Raw genomic sequence first — 16,856 nt, 5'->3', positions numbered from 1 at the left:
AGTACCTTAGCAGCGCGCTGAACCCGCCTCCTTCATCCCCCTAAAAAAACTCCCATCTCTCTGCCATACCTCTATATCCTCGCACCGCCCCTCCACTAAAGTCAGCGCACACGCTCTCTCCTCTGCCAGACGCGCGGAGGGACGGCGGAGTGCGAGGAGAGGCCGTGCGTATTTACGCTCCAAGAGTGCGTTCATGAGTCCGGGGTGAGAGTTGGAGAGCCCGCGGCGCGCTGACAGGAGAGTCCCGCTGGTTCCAGAGCGGCACCCGGCAGCGGATGATGAGCCTTTAAGTGAAGAGGAGGAGGAAGAAGAAGAAGAACCGGAGAACTCGTTCATCTTTTTATTTTATTTTATTTGACTGCCTCTACGCGCGCTCTCCCTGCGTGGCGTGAAAGCGCAGGAAAGCAAACAAGTTGAAGAATTCACGCAAAGCAGCTCCTCCAGAGTTGTTTGTTTTTGTTTTTTCTTCCAAAGCATCCCTCTCTTGGCCCCCTTCTTTTCCCCCGTCCCTTCTCATTGTGCAGTGACAGAGGGAGGGACGGGAGAACCGGGACCGTGAAGCTGCGCGTCTCCCCCGGTGGATGGTCCACTGGATGCGGGACGATGGATTAACATCCCTCCCCGGACAGTGCCACTATTCTCCTTTTCTTCCCCACTCTCCACCTCGGGATTATTTCAGCTTCACCACCGAACCTCCCCTCCTTCCTTCTCGAGATGACCGAGGAATATGTTTTGCGGTGCGTCCTGATGCTCTGCTGCGCACTCCTCTCGGCCAACGCGAGTAACTGGCTGTAAGTTGGAACTTTTTTTCTTACCGTGAGTTCACAGAGTGGACCGCAGCCGCCGCTCTCTCTCTCTCTCTCTCTCACCTCCACTGCTCTGTTTCACCTGTTAGCCTCCTATTTTCCTCCTCACCTTCACATCATCTTCTTCTGTCCTCTTTTTTTTCCCTCCGGCTCAGTGGCCACTCAGGTTAATTGTTAACCACCACACACACACACACACACACACACACACACACACACACACTTTCACATACTTAATATCTTACCAACACCCCCCACCCCACCCCCACCAAGACCATTAAGAAAAAGAAAGAAAAAAAGCACATATTCTTGTTCTTTTTTAATTCTAATCAACAATTAAACCATATTTTACATGTGAAAAAACTCATTTTGTCCATAAACCTGTGATATTTAATGGCAGGTGGAAATAATATCCACCTAAAGTTTGGAGAAAAAAAGTTGTGAGCAGATGTTTTGGGGGTTTTTTTTTCTCTCCTTTGCATGTTTTTCCAGCCTAATTACATTCAACACAGTTGTTCTTACTCACCCTGTAATATTCTGGACATTTCAGAGCTCAGCAAAGATAATTTTTGTGCAGCCTGTGAACATTTGCAGGTGTTTTTCATTCAGGAGAACCAGACCAGATTGGAATCCTTTAAAATAGCTCTCAAAGTTGCTATTATTATTTCAACAACCCCATGTTCCTTTAAAATATCAAATTATAAAATCAGAACATTAGTTAGAAGTCTGCAGATGCAGTGTGTGTGTGACCATTAAACTAATGCTATGGGGATGTTATTAGACATTTGAAAAGTTCAACGAGGTCACTGAGATTATTACATATGTGCATGTATTTACTTTGGGGGCAGTTCAGGAGCTCCAGACCCCGGTGAGGATAGCTCTCGGCCCAGCTCTGCAGCTGAGCTGCACAGTGCCACCTCTTCCTGGGGGCCGGTTGGTTGGGTCGCATGTGTGTGCCTGCTCTCCCAGCAGCCTGTGGGAGGTGGTTAGGTGGGTTTCTGCATTCCTCCGCAAGGCTCCGCTCCATTTTCTGCTGCCATTCATTCCTCGTACCTTCAGCAGATTTACAAGCGGGCGCTCATCATTCAGGGATGACTCCCGTAGCCGACGCCGAGGCTTATTATTGTGCGGCTACTCACTTTCAGAGTTGTGTATTTATTTCTCCATTTCCTGGTAATTATACCTCTGCGAGATTTATAATAGTTTGTTGTGTTTACGTCGGGATAGCGCTTCAGACGGCCCAACCGATACTGTTGACAGATTCATCAGAGTAAGTCGAATTAAAGGCCTGCCAAACAGCACTGCCTACCTTGAACTTTGTCACTGAGTGCAGGGTAATTGTGCTGTTTGGGGCTGAAGGCGTGGTGACAGCAGCACGGAGCAGACATGTACAGGCAGGCTGCCGAGCTGCCAGTCTGCTCCGCGGGATTACACTGTTGAGGCAAATCTGTGTGCGAGGCTGTGTGGGACTGTATGCGAGTCGTCAACGGCTCAGCGAAGGTCAAAGGATGGGAAGCTGAATGTTGTCGTTAACAAGTGGCCGTAAAACAGGCACCGGCCAAACCTGCTGCGTGACCCAGCACTAACAGACCTTTATTAATGTGTGTTGTCAGGGTTTAAATGTTAAATGAACGTCTCTCTTTTGTCACTGCTGCTTGTTTGCATTCATGTCCACAGTTTAAACTGCCACGAGTTCAGTTATCCGCTGAGCGTCATTCATTTAATAAAACATCAGTTTTAATAAACTTCATCTGACTGTAAGCAAACAGACAGTATATTCAAATTCATATTTTCAGCATTTACATATAAATATAATGTTTTATTGAAAACACATTAGCAACAGTGGTGGAACTGATGAGGCTGTTATTCAGCACTGTTTATGTATTTGACAATAACTCGACCTCCACTTTGAAGCACGTTGCAGACGACTGCAAAGCTAGTTGAACCAGATATAAGATAGTTTTTAGCATTTTGATTTGTGCCAAACATTGTTAGATGTGTTGTTGTCTGCGTGTATGACCTCCTTATTAATGTGTTTCTTTGAGAGATGTATAGTGTGCCGTCTGAATGATTCAAGACAGACTTTTTTTTTTAATACAGCTGGTGCAGGTACCAGATGTGCTCAACCTGCCACATCTGCTCGGGCTCAGGCATCGTGATTGGCTGGGTGGATGCTGTGCGTTTTGCCATTTCAGTTCTGATTGTGCTGTTGTTTGTTAGAGATCTGATGAAAATGGAACAGCCGAATGTTGCATGTAATTATTTTATATCTGTGCAGTTTGTAAATTCACGTTACATTCATATATATATGCTTAATATAGACAGTGATTTAAATTATGTATTATTTATAATATGTATTTAATTCTTTGCTGGTATAAATGGTTGCACCAACATTTATTAGAAAAGCTTTTACGGCAATTTCAGCCTAAAAATTTGAATTCACTCAGTCAAAATACAGCGAGACTGCAACAAATCAGCTGTTTTCACTGAATACAATATTTTGTTTAGCTAAAGGCAACAGTAGATATTAACATTATTTTTGGTCAGTGTGTCTTTATGTAACATTTCCTGACTCATGTAAATCGTAGTAACTCCAGTTGTATGAGTACATGTGTAGTCCTCTAACGGTCTGCATCTCTACTGGTAACCAGTAACGAAGCCCGGTAAAGGTAACATCATCTGTAAATGCAGAACCCTGAGCAAATCCTTCAGGCCGAGCACCTGTGTGCTACCAGCTCGGCAACAGCAGCCACAGGTTAATACACAAAACTGGAAATGGAACAAATGGGAAAAAAAGGGGGTTGGTCTGCCCGATGTCAGCCCAGCTTAAAGGGGCATTCCTTAGATTTCATATTGTACGTGCACAACAGATGGCTTTAGAAGATGATCAGAATCAAAGCAGCAGAGGTTAGGATACTACATTTCCCATAATGCATCACTCACACCTTGAAAACCCCATGACCCCAGTTTGTAGCAAAGGAACTTTGGCATAAATATCTAATCTGCAAATCAAAAATAACAATGATGGCATCATTATGGCATCGCAAACTCTAATTCTCAATCACAGTCACTTTATGTTCCACAAAAGGCAAAAAAAAAAAATGTAGTCAGGTGCGTCTCCAGTTGAATTTCTTGGTGTTTGGGTTGTTAATTGGACAAAACATGTCAACCTTAATTTCTAAATTTGAGTTTTGGGAAATTGTGATGGATGTTTTCCCCATTCCAAGTTAATAGAGGAAATCTATTAATACAAAATAATAATAATATCAAAATACTTCAGTCAATAGCAGCAATAGTTCTGATCATGAGCTACATGCTAAAACATAAATTTTTTCTCCACTGTACGGTTGCTAAAATCTTCACCGGCTGTGACTCACGGCTGCTGAACTTTTCGTCGCGCCTCTCCACTGTTCTTACGTCACGTTGAACCCCAGCCTGAACCGGACTGTTTTTTTTTTACTTCACCTGTAGCTTCAGCCAGGATCTTATCAGTTTGCCAAAATCTCTGTGGCTGCTGAGTCATGCTTAATGTCCCGGTTAGCGAACACGGATTTGAACGCGACTTTTTCATTAGTTTGTCCATCATCGCCCTCCTCCTCCTCCTCCTCCTCCTCCTCCTCTTCTTCTTCCTGTCACCCTGCACCGACTGGTTCTGCTGCACCTGCACAATGTGTGTGTGGGTTTGTGATTACTTTTTTTGTTGTTGTTGTTGTTCTTTTATTTGTGCATGTGAGCTGGCATCTCCCCCAGTTAGCACACAGACTGCAGAGGAATCAGCTGACGCACCGACACACGTGTAGCAGAACAGTTATGCCGCTAATAACTGGGATTAACATCCAATCTGTACACAAATAATGTGATCAGATCAGCCAGACCACATCTCTGACACATCACAACTCTGACAAACTCGACAAAATAGCCAGGTAGTAGCGGTAATGTTCGCTTGGCAGTGGAGAAAAAAAAATGGAGGCCATACAGCATCATAAATCTGTGTATCATTTGTTCTTGTTATATTTAACTCTTTTATTTATTGATCCAACAAAAAAAGAAACAGAGAATGGGTTGTTTTTGTACTTTAAATATCATGATCAAATCAAAACTGAAGCCCTTTTTAGTCAATGAATACGCTGACAGCTTCATCAGTCTGTTCCAGTGACGGCATTCTGTCATGTAGACAATAGACGTAATAATAAACAAAAGACTAAACCTGAACCAGTAGCAGCTTAACAAGTAACAGCCAAGTTTATTTGATGTCTTTCAGATTAAAAATTTTCTTCATGTGTGACGATCTTCTACATTTTTTGACCCACAGTAAAATAGAAATATCACGACGGGCACCACTATAGCTCACCTGGCTTTCCTGTCTCTCTCTCACTAACACTATACAATAAAGGCACAAAGGCCAAAAAAAATAACTTAAAAAAAAATAAAAATATCACGACAAGCTGAGGACACCTGCTGTGTAACTCTGTGTGGCAGCTCATCCGTCTGAGGTGTCATTTACTTTTAGATCCTGATCAAGCCTATAGCTGTGTCTCCGAGGATTATTTATAATTAGAAGTAACCTGTGAAGTTGTTCCACATGCACAATGGCACAACTTCTGCTGCTCTCTGATGCTGCAGATATTTGATAGACTCAGAGGAAAAACTCCCACAAACAGCTGGAAGCAACAAACCGAACTTCAGCTCCTGTTAATGTTTTCATCAGTTCGACCTGCTCTGGCCTCATTGCATTGAAATTTTATGGACATTTCAGTTTGTAATAGATGTGAAATTGTACTGCAAAGTGAATGATGAAGTTGTCTCTGGTTGATTTTTGGACCAATATTGGTGCTGAAATGTGGAATAAAAACCTTTTAAAGATCACTTCAGACAGCTTATAGTATATTGCTTGTGCATACCGTCTGTTCATGTGACTGCATGCAGTTCAGACTTGTGCCGTGTTGACAGAAACGTTGCTGTAAGATTGTCTTCGCAACTTTTACAGACAAGTGAGCAGATTGATTATTTAGGCACGACACATTGAGAGTCCATCAGATTAACGGAAAGGATCACGTGTCTGAATGGGGCTCAGCAAAAATGTGACTTTGACTCCAGTCAGGATGGCTGAGCGGTCTGAGGTGCTGCGTTCAGGCTGCAGCCTCCTCTGGAAGTGGGGGTTCAAATCCCATTGCATTGCTTTACTAATTAAACTAAAGCACCTGCCTCATTGGAAGATGCTTTATTCAGCTGATCATTGTTCCTGGGATATACAGGAAGAGAGTTATATACCTGAAAAGAGTATATGTTCAATGCCATGTTAGAATTTTTAATATACATAGAAAACCTTTACAGGAAACGGGAACCATAATGTCAGATGCAGTGATTTCGACTGCGGGCAGCAATAGGAGCCCTGTTTTATATTTCATTACATTCTGGAAAGTGAAATCAGCTATTAACACTTTCCAATTTCACTTAGCAGACGCTTTTATCCAACGTGACGTACATCTGAGAGTAGATCACATTCATCCACCAATGGCGACAGAGCTGCCATGCAAGGTGCTTGCCGGCCTTTGGGGGCACTTTCGGTTTCCTTTTCTTGCTCAGGGCCCTTTCGCTTTTGGGGGTTGGAGGATCGAACCACCAACCTTGCGATTAGAGGACAACCTGCTACCACCTGAGCCACAGCTGCCTTTTCTAACAGTAAATGACGCCTATTCAGAGTTCCTTTTGGCTGTGTATAACTGGATGAGGTGAAAACAATCTCTGAATTACTTAGATGCTGAGGAAATATCAAAACAGCTGTCGGATGCCTCTTTGCGATGAAGACGTTGACTCCCTGCTCAGGCTGAACCCCTGGCTTTTCTTCTGCCACCATCATCCGGCCCAAATTTCATTCATTGCATCTGCTAAAGTACCACATTAGCATTCAGCTCAAGCATGTCTGGCTTGTCAGTTTTTTGTCTTGTTTATACTATTACAAATTTTAAGTCTGGAATATTTTAGAGATCAAAACTGAATCTGAAATCGCTCTATCGTATAGTTTTTGTTTAAAATGTTTCCAAAGGACTCTGCTGCCACTGCTGCGGTAGAAGGCGGATTACATCAGACATCTGGCTAGAGACATAAAATGCTCCATTCCAGTTATTTGTTTAGTTGAACTGTCACGAGTTTGCTCTGGAGAAAGGATCATAATCCTCCTTCACTGGCTGGAGGAAGCACGTCGCCTTTAACACGCAGAAAGGGTTTGCTTTGTGGGGAACGGCGGTTTGGATGCTGCTGTCAACATGATGCAAGAGACAGAGACGTAGAAGAATGAAGGTATGGAAATGAATAACGCTGGAAGTTTACCTAATATTCTGATTTACACGGGGTGATATTTTTCCGCGCTCCTACCGAACATGTCAGTGTAATATCTGTTTATGTAATGTTGGTTAAAAGCAAAGCGCCTTCCCTTTGTTTTCCTGTTTCTTTGTGAGTGTGTGCGTAAGAGTGTGAACATATATGTCCTGGACAACCATGGTGAGGTGCTAAAGAGATGGCAGCTGATGGGTAATCAGAGAAAGCAGAGACCTTGGCGTTGCGGTACATGCTGGCGCCTCGCACGTCTTTTGCACATTCTCCCTCTCGAACACACCGATCGTGGTGAAGCCGTGGCATGTTATTTTGAGCCCTCCTGTCACCAGAGTGCGTTACAATTATCGTGGCACACTCGGAGCTGTGGGAGAATCGCTGTGGATGACCAGATTACGGCGATGAAGGCCGGCGAGGAAACACCGGTGCTGCTGAAAGACGAGAGGTGCTCCCAGCAGATGCACAGTGAGGTGCGCGGCGGGGTTTTTTTTTTTCTTTTTAGGAGACATAACATACCCTTGGAGGTCTTGTGCTCCTAAACTGTGAACAGCTGAAGCGTTTTTGGATTTACACTAGATCTACTCGCTAATGAGCGTTTAAACAAGGCACAAATTTTACATAAAAATGTTTGAAATATCACGATCGTGTGCAAAAGCAGCGGTGCGTGCTGGAAACAATAGGAAGTTAGTTATTGTGCAGCAGCAGCAGTAACTGTGACTCATCGCTCATGGAGGCAGTTCAGGTATTTGAAAAACCTCAGAGCCCAACTGCCACAATTTGTAGCAAAAAAATGACCCCCGTCTCTGAGTCATAACTCTGAACACAGAGACACGACGTGGACATTGTTAGAGTCGGTGTGATTTTAACTTTCTGTGGGTGTCACGCAGAAAAACAATCGTCTTTATGACTCCAGAACTTGGTGTACTTCAGTATCACAATACTCCAGTAGGTGCCTGTACGTTCAAGGGTGAAATGCAAACAGGAAGTGCTAACAGTTATTTAAATGGTGAGTTTTGGGTTTTACTCCAACGGGGATATTCATCATTCAGTACTTAACTTATAATAAACGTGTGTTTTGACCCCTTAAAGTCACTTATTCTACATCTATCTAGTTCAGTTTAATCTTACTACAAAAAGAGGAAAAGTGTAAAAGTTTCTGCTCAGTAGCGACGATTGTGCCGCAGATTGGTGAGCACCGTACTTAAAATTCATTTTAGCCTCATGCATAAAGAGTTCTTTATACATACGACTTAATGTACAACACACACGTGTGTTAACTGTGTAAACAGTAAGCAGGAGCAGTAAACGGTGCAGGCCCAAACCTGCCTGCCGCGCATGAACGATGACAATTTTACAAGCGAGTTTATCTTCTTATCTATGCAAATTCAGTGTGAAAATTAAAACAACCAAAAATGTGTCTTTGAGGCTGGAGAAAAATTTTTTTTTTTTTGCAAGGTTTTTATTGCAATTCCTTTTTTTTTAAATAAAAGAAGGGATCTGTTAATCTGTAGTCAGGAGATTTAGTGAGTTTGCTCCTGCTTTATTTGAAACTAAAATTGTCAAATCCATACGTTAAACTGCATGTTAGACATTAGTCCACACTTTTATATTATTAATCAATCAATCATTCACAGTATGAAGGAACTCTTTTGGTCCCTCACAAATATTACTTTAAATGTAATTCTCAAAAACATGTCTCACCACAAATTTATAACAACTACACTCCTTTAAAAAAGTATCAACCTCCTCCTCCTGGAAGTTTTTCCCTCTTATTGCTTCTCAGCTTTGGATAATGTTAAATTTCATATGACCTTTTCTGATAAGAATTTATAAAATGAAAGTGAAAGTAAAAAACTAAGTGGAAGCAGATTTCTACAAAGTTAGGTCAGTTAAATAAATACGCAAAATGTAAAGTAAGTGATTACATAAGTATTCACCCGCTTTAAAGTGACTCATCTAATTCAACACAGGTGCAGCCAACTGGTGCTTCAAGTGACACAATTAGTGAAATGGAGATCAGTGCAGTGAATTAGTGAGTCACTGGTGAATCAGTGCTCCTGGCTATAACTACACTATGAAGACAACAGAACATTCCAAACATCTCTGTCCCAAAAGGTTAATGAAAAGTCAGGAGATGGAAAAAAAACAGAACATTTCCAAGTCGTTGAATATCCCGTGGGGTACAATTAATCCATCATTAAGAGATGGAAGGAATATGACACATGCATAAATCTTCTGAGAACAGGCCGTGAGCGACCGTGCAAGAAAACGCTTATAATAAATCTCAACTAAAATCCACCAGAAGGTATGTTAGAGGCTCTGAAGTCCAGTGGAACGAGCGTCTTTGGTGCAATGAGACCCAAAGTGAGCTTTTTGATCATCTTTAAACCAAACACTACACATCATCACTTAGCATCGTCCCCACTCTGAAGCACGGTGGTGGCAGCATCATGATGAGGGTTTGCTTCTCTGCAGCAGATCCTGAAAGGTCCATAAAAGTAGAGGATGAAATGAATGCAGCAAAGTATATAGTGGAGAACAATCAATCTGCAAGAGAACTGCGATGATTAAAATTTGTTTTCCAGTGAAAATAGACTCACTAGCATGTGCATCACCTGATCCCTGGAGAGTGGTAGTGAATGAAACTGGTTATACATTAACCACCTGTAAGAACGCTTATAAAGGAGGCAGCAACCATTTCATTCGTCACTATTGCCGGCATTTCACTGGTGAAGAACATTAGATAGAATCATTTCACAAAGATCCAGCAGCAAGAGCATAAATCTGAGAGTGGACGCTTTGTGTGGACAGACTTTGTCCAGACTGCACTTTCACCTTTTACTTTTACTTTTGCCACGTGGGAGGTCCCTTTTCAGTCTGTTTATGAATGCAGGGAGGGTCAACTGTTTCAGAGGGAGGGACTCACATGCACCAACGTGGACGCATGGCTGGACCAGCTGCCCAAACATCAGAACACACACGGAGGGAGGAGAACTTCAGGCCCTGCTAAGGACACCACTTCTCCATTATGTCATTAAATAGCAAATAGCTGTTTGCAAGATCATGCATATTGTACCTTAGGATGATATTCCAACTCCTGTCTACTCCTGTTGCTAGAGCATTTTTTTAGTAAAGTGCCCAAATACCAGTTGAACTGATGATTGCCATTATATTTGCTGTATACTAATGCCCCCCTCAGGATAAATTACTTTGGTCATCCCCATAGACTGTATAAAAGATGGACGTAGCAACTGGCCCTGAAAAATGAAGCCAACCCGGAAGTGTCAAAAACCTGCAATATCACTACGTCCACTAGCTGCTGGCTCCAAAAAGCCCTGGCTCCCATAGACTTGAATTGGAAAAGAACTGACCACAGATCACAAAATACCGCATTCCTACAGCTCAGGATTTTTTCTTATTAGTTTTCATGGTCAAATCCAGAGATCAGGTGGCCAATCTGAAAATAAATCAATACTGAATTTTTTAAAAATTGTCAACATTTTGCGGGGCAAGGGGCGTGGCTGGCTTGATTGACAGTCGGCAGCAACGATGCAGATGAAGCGAGCAGAAGGCGGTAAATGTGGGCGGGCAGAGAGGTCCCGCCTCTCAATCCGTCTGACCAATCGCTGCTCCTATGGCTCCGCCCCCCTCCGATTTTTGCGTCACTGCCTCCAAAAATCCAAGATGTCAACCAGGAAGTAGCAAAACCCTGGCTTCATGTTCTCAGTGCAGAAACCAACGGGTGACGTCACGGTAGCTACGTCCATCTTTTATACAGTCTTTGCTCATCCCTTTACTGTTTATCCATCACTTCAAAGTTTTCATATTTCTTGTACTTCGGCTTATGATGTGAAAAAATGTCGACATTGTTCTCATGTTATTATTTAGCTTAAGACACAGCATTGCCCAGGTGCAGCCTCACAGAGCTGCTAGACGCTTTACAAAGCAGTTACCATGACAACAGTCTCACATTTCTGCTATATTATTAATACGTTTTGCTTTTTCAGAAACTTTCCAGGGAATTTCTACATGAAAAAAAAAAACAAACGTTGCGCCCCTGTAAACAGATGATGATGTTTTACAGACAAATAGAGACTTGCTGGCTAACAAGCTGATACGATCATGCATGCCGATCATCTTTGTCCTACCGAGCCCAAAAACCATCGAGTCACCTCGGTGCAGCAGCGTGATACGCTTTGTACCCGCTCTGAGGTTAACAAGCTAACCGGCTGACTTTACCTAAACACAGAAACGGCCTCAGGTACACAGCGAAGGGAATCAGCTGCAGTCAAGTCCTACATTTAGAAATGATCAGCTGTTCACAGCTATTGTTTCATAAGTGCTACAGATCTGAACATTATGAAGACACACACGCCCGCTAAATGGCTTCAGCCTTTGGGGCCGCAGCACTAACACCGAGCAGGAGGTTAATTTCATGGCTTTTACTGCCTCTTCCCCCAAGTGTGTGTGAATGTGTGTTTTTGTGTGTCCGTGTGTGTGTGTGTCACAGTGTGTGTGTGTGGGTTGTGCTGTTGGCAGAGTATGTTATTTTTAGGGGGAAATGAGCTCTAGTGGAGCCAGCAGCATATAAATACACCCAGACACACGCGTGGGCAGACAAACACAAACACACACACACACACACACACACTCACACACACACAGCTGCACAGCGAGCTGCCGGCCGTTCAGCAACCTGGTTGATTGAACTCATCAGACTGTTTCATCTGTCGGCTTCAACACTTTCACCTCAACGTCTCCCCGCTTCACCTCCACCGTTCTGTCTGTCTGACTATGAAGGATTCCCTCTGAGCTTTTCCCTGTTTTCTTTCCCCTCACATCCTCACTTCTTAGTTTTTATTTTTCTACTGGAACTACTGTCTGTCTCTTTATCTCTCTATGATTGATTCACAAAACTATTTAGAGTGTTATTAATCAAAATACAACAACCCGTTCAGCTACCCATCAGTGCCGCCACCCTTAGGTGCCATGCTACTGGTAGTTTCTTTTCTCACGTTTTGTTTCATCAAGTAAATTTACTTCATTTGAAAAGACAAAAATAATATGACTCTTGCGAAACAGTTTGACTTGAGCGGATGCAGGTTGTCGTTTGTAAAACATTTACATTCAGTATTTGAAAACGCTGATTATTTTATGTTTCTAAAAATCTATCTTTTTAGCTGTATTTCCGTGTGATCTATTAATATTATTGTTAGATACTTATATATACTATGAGATCAACCACATGTCTCCCAGAAGCAGGTTAATTCCTGGAGTAAGAATATGGCCTTGAACCACGGTTAATGTTCACATTATTAATCATATTATTGATACAAAAAAAACATGAAAAGCACCAATGTATGGTCAGATATGGTTAAGATTGGACCAATAGAGCTCTTTGTTTTTTGATTTTTTAATAAATTTACAGTCAGGTCTAAAACCTAAGCACGTGGAAAAGGATGTGAATACTTTCTGAATCCACTCGCTGTGCTAAGACTTTGTTATCCGTACATTTCTTCATGCCATGTCACTCACCAGTTAGGTGCACCTCGCTATCACCAGTGCAGTCATATTTAAAACAGCTCTGCGAGAAATCCTCCCATCCTGAAGACTGTAAGGTCACATATTGTTGTAACTCTTTCAAGAGATGTGTCGATTCAACCGAGCGATCTTTTGAATTATTTTACCTTATACGGATGCTGTTTCTATTATTTTGTCCACCAATGTATGGCTACAAAAAAAAGTTGTTGTTGGATGTGAAAGCAGTTATATGTAGCACAGCATTTTCTCTACCGGGACCCAGATATTACACTTATCAAAAAGAGAAAAGCTTGTGTTTTCATTGCCATCCATCCAGTTTATCCAACAGGCAGGTTAGTTAGTAATATGTGAGAAGCAGAAGCTGTTGTCAACAACCGATCACAGACTACAAAGTGACATCTGCCTTCTTCACTGTAATTAACCAGAAAAGGGAACAAAAAAATCAGACAAAGTCTGCGTGAAAAAAAACCATGTTAGTATTCAGCTTTATATAACTCATAACCGGCTGCTTCCAATAGAATTAACAGCAGAATCCAGCAGCGTTAAAGTGTTTGGAATGGGTAGTGCATTGAATCAGGGATGATTTAGATGCTAACTTCTTCTGTTTCCATATCGTTTTAATGTCATCGTTTTGACTCTGTAAGAAGTTAAACACATCAGTTTAACTGTTTACTGTATGTTTCAGACATCACTGACTTTTGCTGATAGCATGAACAGTTACAGAATCAGTCGATATAAACTGTATACATCTATGAACTGTATAGATTTAACAAAGCGGACTGTGCAGGTTTCTTTTTGTTTTCAACATTGTGATTTTCATGCTGGATGTGTTATATGTGTTATTTTGTATGCTTTCGGTGAGACAACGTGCAAAGATAGAGAGACAAGTTAGGAGGTCAACGTCTACAAATTGTCAGAATAACGTTGAAATTTCCCTTTTCTCTTGTGACATAGCTGAGGTAGGATCATTTATATGTGATTTATAAGATTTACACCTCTAAATATAAATATATACTACACTTCTATCTGAATGTGTATTTACTATATTGTGCCACTTACTAAATCAGTGAAATAACAATAATTAACTGAACAGTTTTGCACTGTGTGTGTGAATTATTCACTCATTTTCCAAGAAGTGCAATCTGTGTGGGAGAGAAGATTTGTACTCTCATAATAAGGCTGACAAATGCACAAATTAAGATCCACAAACACAGAAGGCAGGATTTGCACTCACACCAATTTTGTATTTGAACATATGAATATGTGCAAGCAATTCAGATTCAAATATATATTACTTTACACTGCATAAAGCCGTATTTACATTTTCAGTGCTCATAAATCACATCATTTTTGCACTATTTTGTCTTTGCATAAGGTCTCGTATCACGTTTTGCAGACATTACACACATGCAGATGTTTAATGTAAAGATGCATGTCCAAAATGTAGCTTATTTTTATTAAAAATCTCTGCCATTATGTAAAAATCCATTAGTTTTTCTAGTACTGTGCATCCAAACATAAGGATCGTGAATCCTCTGGAGCTGTACACACAGATTTAAAGGCTTCTCCGTCTATCTGCAATCAAATACTCAAGAAGTTGAGCTTGAACAGACTGTTCAGAGCTGTCTGATTATCTCAATTTAAAATAGATGATGGAAGGAAGCAAACTGGGAGAACAGTGCCCTCTACAGGCCATTATGTGTTTTACATGCTGTAGGTGTCCACTGCTGAGGGGACAGGGAGGGTTAGCTCAGGTCATTTGTCTCCACTAACGCTCGCTCGCTCTCTACCAGCAGTGCTCAGCTTAAAGGTTCATTGTTTGAGTTCATTTTACTGCACTGTAGGAAAAATATTTTACAACCTTGACCTTAGTTTGTTGTAGAAATTCTCCAGCTCTTGTAAGACCTGCACACAGAAGCTCAGCAGAAAGGTTTTTTTTATTTTTTTCTTGCAGCTCTCGTCCGTGCGTTTCCCATCCATGCTATATTTACCTGTCACTGTGTACCTCCACTGTGCGGTCAGTGCTGGAAAGGCAAACATGAGGATATTTTCATATAAATACACATTAGAGATGATGGAGGCTCAGAGAGTGCGCTGCAGTTTGCAAGCATTTATGTCATTTTGTGTGAAGAGGTTTAGTGAAGCACTGACACACACATAGGTCCAGCTCTATCCTGTCTCTAGTTTCACTTCCTTTTCAACCCTTGTTTTAGCTGACTGTATAGTACATGAATACATTAGTCCAGCCTCTATTTTTGACTCTTTTCACATTTCAGTCCTGACATGAGGCTTAGGTGCAGTTTTATTTTTCTAAAGTTTGATTGAAATACAAAGATGCTGTAGTATATGGTTAACAGATCTGGAGCAGACCCTTATAAGCTTAATGAATCAGTTGCAACCAGTACCAGTCTGTGGTAGAGAAAAAAAAGAACCCAGAGCCGAACTACAAACTGGAATGAGCTCCTTCTGTGTTGTCTTGCTTGTGACCATATATGCAACACTTAGAGGCTAAAAGTAAAGTGAGGATGCTTTCAAATGTAATGCCACGAATAGTTTTTATTTTTCAGTTAACCACATACAGTGAGAGCACAGTGAAGAGAAAAAAGAACTTACATTAGATCAATGGTTGTTGTGGTCAACCTGCACAGAGTTTTTCTCAGCATTTAGGTTGTTCCAGAACGCCTCTGTGGTGTTGAGATCAGGGTTCTGTTGGGGCCAAACCGTCTGTTGCAGGTGTCCTTGTTCTTATAGATGATGATCGTTCCTTATGATTGGGTGTTTGGGTTTGTTGTCCTGCTGCAGAGGGAATTTGGGACCATTTGGACCTCGCTCTGATGGTGTTGCATGATGGGTATTAATCTAAACATCTAAAGCACCTGAAACTTTCTTTTGCCTCCAAGCAGCAGCCGACACTCTGAAAATGTTGAATTATGCTGGATCATACAAAGAGTCAGACCTCTGTCAGTAAATAACCATAAAGAACGTTAGAACGTTCGTTGTCTAACAGTTCTTGTGTGTCTGCCTACCAGTGGCGGAACAAGTGAGTTAGTGAGTATCGACGAAGACGGATGTTCTTTGGCAACGATCGATAAAAGGCCACCTGCCATGTCCATGTTTCAACACTGACTCTTGGGGACTGTTGTGGAGAAAGTACAACTGGTCATACTGGTTTAATCGAGTTCTACAAGAACCTCATCTCACTGGCAAATCTGTGGTTTTAATGAGTCCAGTGAGCTGAATTATAGGCAGGCTGGGCACCAATTATCACATTATGTTTGTCTCTTTTCACCATAAGTCTAATCAGAAGGTCAGCAGACGTCTTATTGGTTTTTGTGGTGTTTTCAGAAAATAAGCCATTTAATGAAAGTCTCCCCACGTGAAAGGGCTTCACCTAAACCAGCTCCCTGTGGTCACTGTTTTGCAGAGACACAGTCACAGCATCCTTGGCTTTGTCCCATCCTCTGTGACTGGTTTGAAGAAACAGGAACAAGCCAGAGTTGTTTTTTTTTTTTCCTCTGTAGCAGGTTATGTTCTACTGAGCTCCACTAATGCACAAAACTGACTCATTCTACGTTTATCCATGAGCAGACGAATTCTCTTTCCCATATTACAACAATGAAATACGTATTTCAACAACAGTGACTGATTATCGAAGTTGCAGGATTCAAAAGTGATCTTCATGTGGGGTTCATCATTTTCCTTATAAGATAACAACCTGTTTGCTCTGTTTAGAATCATCTGTTATTTTCAGTGTGTATGTGTGTGTGTGTGTGTTAGGGGGGGATCTCTGGGTGGGAGGTATGGATTTCACCTGAACCGTGGTGCGTTCACAGGCCGCTGTGTATTTGTGTTGCATTACAAGTCGCAGTCTTCGCAACTCCACTGGCTCCAGCAGGCTTAGGCCGCTGGGATGGAAGCACGCAACCACCAGAGGCCGGAGAGAGAGAGAGAGAAGAGGGAGGGGAACGAGGATGAGTTGTGGGACAATAGTGCGTGTTGTTTTGTCCTTGTACGGGTTGACTCCTCCGTAGAGGTGTTTTGTTAACCTCATCTCTGGGAAGCGAAGGTCATGCACAGCAAAACGAACAGATAAAGCAAAGACGGGGCTGGAAACACAGACGCACTCGCCCAGGGCCTGCACTGAACTTTTCCCACGCCAGCATACACACACACACA

General features: G+C 42.0%; 1 protein-coding gene across 1 annotated transcript in view; it reads left to right on the top strand.

Moving 5' to 3' along the window:
- The first annotated feature begins 714 nt into the window (after window positions 1-714).
- wnt4 (wingless-type MMTV integration site family, member 4) overlaps window positions 715-16,856 on the top strand; it is a 27,780-nt gene continuing 11,638 nt past the window's right edge. The window contains exon 1 of the mRNA XM_008305787.1: window positions 715-791. Coding sequence (XP_008304009.1) covers window positions 715-791 — 77 coding nt within the window. The remainder of the gene's footprint in view (window positions 792-16,856) is intronic.

Source organism: Stegastes partitus, unplaced genomic scaffold (assembly GCF_000690725.1).
Source record: "Stegastes partitus isolate 25-593 unplaced genomic scaffold, Stegastes_partitus-1.0.2 Scaffold2624, whole genome shotgun sequence".
Lineage (NCBI taxonomy): Eukaryota > Metazoa > Chordata > Actinopteri > Pomacentridae > Stegastes > Stegastes partitus.
Note: the sequence above shows the minus strand (reverse complement) of the source record. Positions and strands in the feature narration are given on the sequence as shown.